This window comes from Rana temporaria, chromosome 2 (assembly GCF_905171775.1).
Source record: "Rana temporaria chromosome 2, aRanTem1.1, whole genome shotgun sequence".
NCBI classification, from domain to species: domain Eukaryota; kingdom Metazoa; phylum Chordata; class Amphibia; order Anura; family Ranidae; genus Rana; species Rana temporaria.
Window position 1 is genome coordinate 144,344,319 of NC_053490.1, and position 7,819 is coordinate 144,352,137.

Genomic DNA, 7,819 nt, shown 5'->3' on the forward strand with positions numbered 1-7,819 from the left:
GATCACGGGCACGGGAGGCAGAACAGGGATGTGTGTGTTTAAACACACACATCCCAGTTCTGTGAGGAGAGGAAGGGCAGATCTTGAGTTACTAATAGCTAGGAACTAAGATCCGTCATCTCCTATAGTCAGTCCCCTCTCTCCACATTTAAAATACACACTAGGGACACACAATTAACCCCTTGATCGCCCCCTAGTGTTAGCCCCTTCCGTGCCAGTGACATTTACACAGTAATCAGTGCATTTTTTTAGCACTGATGTCTGTATAATTGTCAATGGTCCCAAAAATGTGTCAGAAGTGTCCAACTATAATGTCGCAGTCCCAACAAAAATCGCAGCTCACCGCCATTACTAGTAAAAAAAAATTATAATAAAAATGCCATAAATCTATCCCCTATTTTGTAGACACTATAATATTTGCGCAAACCAATCAATATACACTTATTGCTTTTTTTTTTACCAAAAATTTGTAGAAGAATACATAAAGGCCTAAACTGAGAAAAAAAATGGGGATATTTATTATAGCAAAAAGTAAAAAATATATATATTTTTAAAAATTGTCACTCTTTTTTTGTTTATAGCGCAGGAAATAAAAACCTCAGAGGTGATCAAATACCACCAAAAGAAAGCTCTATATGTGGGGAAAAAAAGATGTCAATTTTGTTTGGGTACAACATTGCACGACCGCGCAATTGTCAGTTAAAGCGAGTCAGTGCCGTATCGCAAAAAATGGCCTGGTCATTGAGCAGCCAAATCTTCCGGGGCTGAAGTGGTTAAGTCTGCTCCAGACTTGCTCCTTTCATCCCATGTGGATAACCCAACTGCTGGCTACCACAGCCCGTTTTCCAGCTTAGCTCTTCTTTCTGTGTTTAATTTGTCAAAAGACTGCATACATTAGTGTACCTACCTTCTTTGATGCTTTGCACCACCAATGACTTGCTAGCAAGCCTCAGACAGCAAAAATAAACTAAGTGGGGCTTTTACATTTCCCTACCCCATCTAAAATGAATAAGAGTGAAAATTATTGTCAAATGCATACATTAATTTTCAATTCCAAACATCTATCAATGGAAGCATGCACCAGGGTTGGGCTCCACTCCCTGAGCTCCCATAGGACACCAAATGCAGCCCACTCAGCTGACCCCTGTTTTGTAACTAGTTACTACATATTCTGGGGTAGAAGGTATGCTGCCGACATCACCTCTTTGCATGTAGCAAAATTTCTAACCTACGTTGCCACCTTACCTATTTTAATAAGACTGAATTCCATGAGGTGCTTTATAGTGCTCTTTAGGTGGGTCAGTTCTGCAAGGAAACTTATGATATTTAAGTTTCCCATGAATGTGTTGCAAAAACTCACACTTCATTAAACCATCTGGCAGCACCAACTTTTTAGAAATGGAAGAACTCGCAAATAACATAGAGCAAGCAGTGTTGTGGGGCAGCCCACACGTTATATAGACAGAGTTTCATCACTTGATCAAAAGCTAACAAATGGGTATAGTGCCCTGCTCCAAAAGAGAGAGACACAATTTTCAGCACCGCTCATGTCTGCAAATGTATTCCTGACAACCAGAAGAAGAGGTGAGAGACACTGTGAAATATACTTCATGCGTTTCACCACTCTGAAGCCAGGTGTTGCATAAAAAGGGGTTAGAGAGGACCAGCTTACCCTATCACCCAATCACATCCTTTAGTGCAGCAAGGCTGAGCACTGCTCCCCAATAAAAAAGGGATTCCCACTAAAATACTTTGCACCAGCATAGAACTTTGCTCAGGAAAGGCAGCCTGGTGGAAAATTCTATAGCTCAGAGGGTGGTTGCTTATCCTACTTCTGTGGCCCCATCTACAAAGAACAGAAGGAGAACAGTGGTCAGCTGAGTGGGCTTCAATTTATCAGTATGTGGTCCTTGGGAATTCATGGAGCCAAGCCCAAACCATGTCTATGCTGCCATGAAGTGGTCAGGAAAAAAATATTTTGAGTATACATATGCTTTAACTTTTAAATTTTGCACACTCATTACAGTACCTTTCTATGTTATTATGGCCAACAACTAATAATTATTGTTTTCTGTCAGTGTATACGTTTATTGCATTGTTCTTTTATGTTGTGACAAATACCTAGTCAATTACATACTACTATAAGATACTTTATTAATTGTTACATTATTTATACAGCATTGAACTGCCCTGCTAGGCTACAAAATATATATGTAATATGTACTTTGCAAGTTCACCCCATTAAAAATAATGATAAACAAGTCTTACCTTGTCATTATTTGCTATTAGCCTTACTGTTAAAGGTTAATGAAATATGCTAAAGTAATTACCGAATTTAATGGTTTACTAAATGTGAATGTTGAATCATCTCCATTTTCCTAGAGAACTAATATATTGAAGTTAACATTTCAAATTCTAATCTTCCAAATCATTTTACAGGGTATTTCAAATTCAGTTTTCTAATAGAAACATTTATAGTCCTAGAGTACTTAAGTACCTTGACTCATGCTAAGAGGTTTAGCAGAATGCACGAGAAAGTTCATTATTTTTAATTAGTGTAATTGCTAATGTTGCATTAAGAGTTTGGTTAGTAGAAGTAATTACAGTAAGTGTATTAAATGTGAGTATTGGCATTCATCTTGTGACATTATTAAAATTTCAGAGATAAAAATATCCCTGGTGGTTTGCAGGCACTACATTGTTTACCAAAGGATGAGGAATTAATCATAGCATCAATGCCCACCAAGCAGGCAAAGAATAATTATATTTTAGCAGGATTCTGTTATCTAGGGAATGGCTCGGAAGGTGTTATTTTATGATGGCTGACTGTGTGTATTTGTCTGTCATGATTATTAGAAGGAGAAATTCAGTATGATGACAGTGGACACCTCATACTTTGTATACAGTATTATGGAAGGTAAATAAAAAGCTGCATCCTATTTTTTGATGTTCAGCCTACCTAAATGTTATCTTGATTTACCTAAGAAGGTAATGTAACAGAATCATGGAACAGTGCTTTCTGGCACTGGGATCTCAATACTGCATCATTTTGGCGTGAGACTGCATGTTAATGACACGGACACTCCTAAAGGATGACATGGGTGAGTATGCAGAAGTAGGGGTTCGGGTGTTAGGGCTTGGTTAAAAAATAGATTAAAATAGTTTTTTCCACAGGTGATGCTGCTTTTTAATTCAGTAAGATAAATATTTAGGATAAGGTGGTGTTGTTTAAGTGTGTATATATATATATATATATATATATATATATATATATATATATATATACACACACACAGTTAGGTTAATATATATTTGGACACAGGCACAATTTTTATACTTTAGGCTCTATATGCTACATAAATAAAATTAAAATTAAACAATCTAAATCAGTGGTTCTCAACCTGGGGGTCGGGACCCCCTTGGGGGTCAAATGATGATTTGCCAGGGGTCACCAAATCCTGGGCTGTTCCTGAAGCCTGCACCTCTTTTGCAGCCACCCAGCACGGCTGTCCCTGGAGCCCACAGCCGCCCACTCAGCCTCTTTGCAGCCGCCCATTCAGTTCACAACATGGCTGGGGGGGGGGGGGGCCGAGACTCTAGGTCAGCTGACTGGTGAGGAATGTGAAGTGTGAGACATAGTGAGTAACACTACCTATAGTTCCCATTAAAAGTCCCCACTACAGTTCTCAGATCAGCAAATGACCTTGATCAAGAGCACCTATGTTGGCTGATCAAAACTCTCCCACCAGCACTGCCATTCATCCCAACTCCCCACCCCCAAGGAGTAGGGGAAGGAATAAAAATAGAGAATACGTGGAAAGGAAAGGAAAAGAGGGGGAACAACAAATAAAAAGGGAGAGAAAGATTAAGAGAAAGAGCAAGAAAGACGGCTAGATTGAGGGATGGAAAAAAAAGAAAGAAGAAATTAGGATAGAGAGCTAAAAGGAAAGGAAAGTTGAACAAAGAGTGGTACATACTAAAATGTACCATAAGGGGTTTTAATACTTCACAAATGTAAGGGCTAGGGGCGCAATTTACTTGTTTTGCCTTGGGTGCTGACAACCCACGCTACGAAAATGTTTACTGTTAGGGGTCCCCACAACTTGGGAAATTTTATCAAGGGGTCATGGCACTAGAGAGGTTGAGAACCACTGATCTAAATGAATTTGAAGTGCAGACTTTCAACTTTAATTCAAGGGGTTGAACATACATTTTAGGAACTGCAACCATTTGTATACACAGTCCCCCCATTTTATGGGGCTCCAATGTAACTGGACAAATGAATATAATCATAAATAAAATGTACATGTTTTATATTTTGTTGAGAATCCTTTACTGGCAATGACTACCTGAAGATTGGAACCCATGGACATTACCAAAGACTGTGTTTCCTCCTTTCTGATGCTTTGCCAGGCTCTAAGTGCAGCTGTCTTCAGTTGTTCTTTGTTTGTGGGTCTTTCTGCCTTTAGTTTTACCTTCAAAGTGAAATGCATGTTCAATTGGGATCAGGTGATTGACTCGGTCATTGCAGAATATTCCACTTATTTTCCTTCAAAAGTGTTTTGGATCATTGTCCATCTGTACTGTGAAGCGCCGTCCAATCAACTTAGCGGCATTCAGCTGAATCTGGGCTGACAGTATCTGTAAAAATTGCAGAATTCACCCGGCTGCTTCTGTCTTCTGTCACATCATCAATAAACACCAATTACACAGTGATACTGGAAGCCATGCATGCCCATGCCATCACACTGCCTCCACCATGTTTTACAGATGATGTTGTGTTCTTTGGATTATGACATGTTCCTTGCCTTCTCCACACTTTTTTCTTTCCGTCATTCTGGTAAAGATTAATCTTAGTTTCATCCGTCCAAAGAACACTTTTCCAGAACTGGTCTAGCTTTTTTAGATGTTTTTTTGGCAAAGCCTGTTCTGGCTTTTCTATTCTTCGGTCTTATGAATAGTTTGCACCTTGTGGGGAACCCTGTGTATTTTCTCTTGTGAAGTCTTCACAAGAGAAAATACTTCTAGGCATTGGTAAACTGCAATATATTAAATGTTTTATTCTTGGGTTTATATCCCATTTAAGAGTCGTGCTAAACCAACCATCATTTGTGATTTGTATTGTATGGGAAAATCAGTGCGGTCAGTTTTAATCAGAAAATCAGGATTATATGGATAATATAGCGTAGGACTACAGAAGGTTTTACTAATCCCTGGAGATCAAGTAAATTGTATAATGTTTAGTTGGGTAAGAGACTGTTGTATTAGTAGAATATTTCTTTAGAACCCACTGCAATCTGTTCTTTAGAAATATGTTCTCTGATGCTGTTGCTTTTGTAGTGCTACTGGTAGCAATTAAATTACACATGAAATGCAGAAATACAATAGCGACGGAAATCCCTCTGAACTGTTTAGATCTTTACCTTCTTGAAAGACAGTAACGAGATGGTGAGGAAACATACCAGATACATCATATGTTTTCCTAATAAATAGCAAATTAATGTGTTAGGCAGCTAACAGAACATTAGCACAATCTTTATTGCAGTTTCACTTTTACTACGACCATAGAGAAATGTATGAGCTGGTTTGCTAGTGACTAACAATTATCATTCCCTTTCTGTTTTATGTCTGACTGCTTCTGTGCTCAGCAATTCCATAAAAGTTGAGTGTTATTGCCTATTTTCTACAGTAACGTCTTTCTCTTTTAGAATGCTCCTAACAGATGTGCAGTCCCTGAAGATTCCTCTCTACAAACCACACATCATCAGTGCCATGAAACCATCCGCGACTCACAGCTGACTTCTTGCAATTGTCCTTTGTACGCCTGCAAATGGGAAGGTCATTTGGAGGTTGTTATTGCTCATTTGACACACGCACATACAATTAATATACTGCATGGAACAGAAATTGTCTTTCTGGCTACTGACATGCACCTCCCAGCACCGGTAGACTGGATCATTGCACATTCATGTTTGGGCCACCACTTTTTACTTGTGCTCAGAAAGCAAGAAAAATACCAAGGACACCCACAGTTCTTTGCTACAATGATGTTGATTGGTACACCAGCACAGGCTGAGAATTTCAACTATAAACTGGAGCTGAACAGGAACCGTAGGAGATTGACATGGGAATCCAGCCCTCGGTCAGTTTTAGACTGTGCTGACTCTGTAATCACCAATGGGGATTGCCTTGTGCTCAATGCCTCAATGGCTCAGCTCTTTGCTGATAATGGAAGCCTGGCTATTGGAATAGCAATATCTGCAAGTAAACTTTGTGCTGCTCAACCTGAAATGTAATATTTAGGACACAGATCTATAGATCATTCATACTTTTGGGCTTTTTATCCTCCCTGGGCTTTCTAGAGCTTGTACATATGAGAAAACACATTCAGGCAGAAATGTACAATTGACAATTATTTTAAATGTGTTTAGGTCTAGTTTCTGTGACAACTTTTGACTTGACTCATAAAGAACTAATGGCATAAATAAAATGTCAGTAGGATAAAATGTGCAGAGATATGTATGTTTACATGTATAGTCATATGTTCATATATATGTTTATCTTTATCTATTTCTACTAATAGGTAGTGTTTACCATTACTCTTGCCAGGTTACACAGATCCTAAAAATTCTAAAATATCTCGATCCTGAAAGAGCTTAAAAAAAATATCTAGATATAAAATATACTTAAAAATGCTGGGGTCATTTAGAAAATCTCAAAAGAGAGCTGTTGCAGATAGCATGATTAAATATCTACTGTATTTTTACTAACTGTAGAAAATGTATAGAAAAAAATTATGATTGCTATGCACAACAGTACTACAGAATGAAGTGAAAGGATGATTTCACTATATATGTAAAGCCAAACTTTTCCTTTTGTTTTTTTTTTGGATAGACTGGAGAATTGTTAACACACATTTTTTCTGTATCTTTCCGGTCAGGCAGGGAGATTTCCCTTCACTTCCTGTCCCAGAGACAAAACAGGAAGTAAGAGAAGATCTATCCAAAGCAGATTTTTTCTTCACCTCCTCTTCCTGGATCAACGCAACATTTTTGCATTTTCGTCACTTTCTGTACAGGACGTAATACTCAGCAGGACCAATAATGAAAGTGACTCTCCCCAGTGAGACCAGACTGCAATAAAAACAGACATAGGTTTTAACTCTCCCATATTCTACCCAAATTTAAGAAGAACTTTTGGCTTTGCATATACTTTAATGGTGTGCAAGTATGTACAAAGCCTTAGTGCTTTGCTACATGGCGGTGTCTTGATCATGGTGCTGCAAAACTGTTGCTATGTTGAGGCATTGTACATGAAGAGAGCTTGAGTTACAACATACATTGGAGAGACTGATCACAATTGACACAGATCCTCAGTCCCATTTACCTTTATTTGTTATTACACATGGAACTCATTAATTGATTCGGGCATAAATCCACTAAAATCAGAGTAGAGTAGAATGCAACAGTACATAGACCACGTTTACGTTTTAAAAGTTCATCCTACATTGCTAAGCAGTGGAAAATCAGCAGCTTATATGCTTTCTATTAAATAGCAACACTATAGCAAAAATGTGCACATATTTAACAGCTCTGCTTTGTGCTTGAATACCAGAAAAAAAAAGCTATTTTAAATGGATGTGCTCAGTCTGATTTTATATTATGTACTGTTATTAAACAGTACATTGGGTCACTTATTAGCTATTAAATAAAAGCACATGTAGCATATATAGGGGTTGATTTTCTAAAACTAGAGATTACAAACTCTGGTGCAGCTTTGCATTGAAACCAATCAGCTTCCATTTTTTTATTGTCACAAC

The 7,819-nt window shown here is 38.1% G+C and overlaps 1 protein-coding gene across 1 annotated transcript in view; it reads left to right on the forward strand.

Moving 5' to 3' along the window:
- Positions 1–7,434, forward strand: part of SIAH3 (siah E3 ubiquitin protein ligase family member 3) — a 127,505-nt gene extending 120,071 nt beyond the window's left edge. Inside the window, exon 2 of the mRNA XM_040341271.1 lies at positions 5,709–7,434. Coding sequence (XP_040197205.1) covers positions 5,709–6,296 — 588 coding nt within the window. The 3' untranslated portion in view covers positions 6,297–7,434. The remainder of the gene's footprint in view (positions 1–5,708) is intronic.
- Positions 7,435–7,819: the final 385 nt, after the last annotated feature.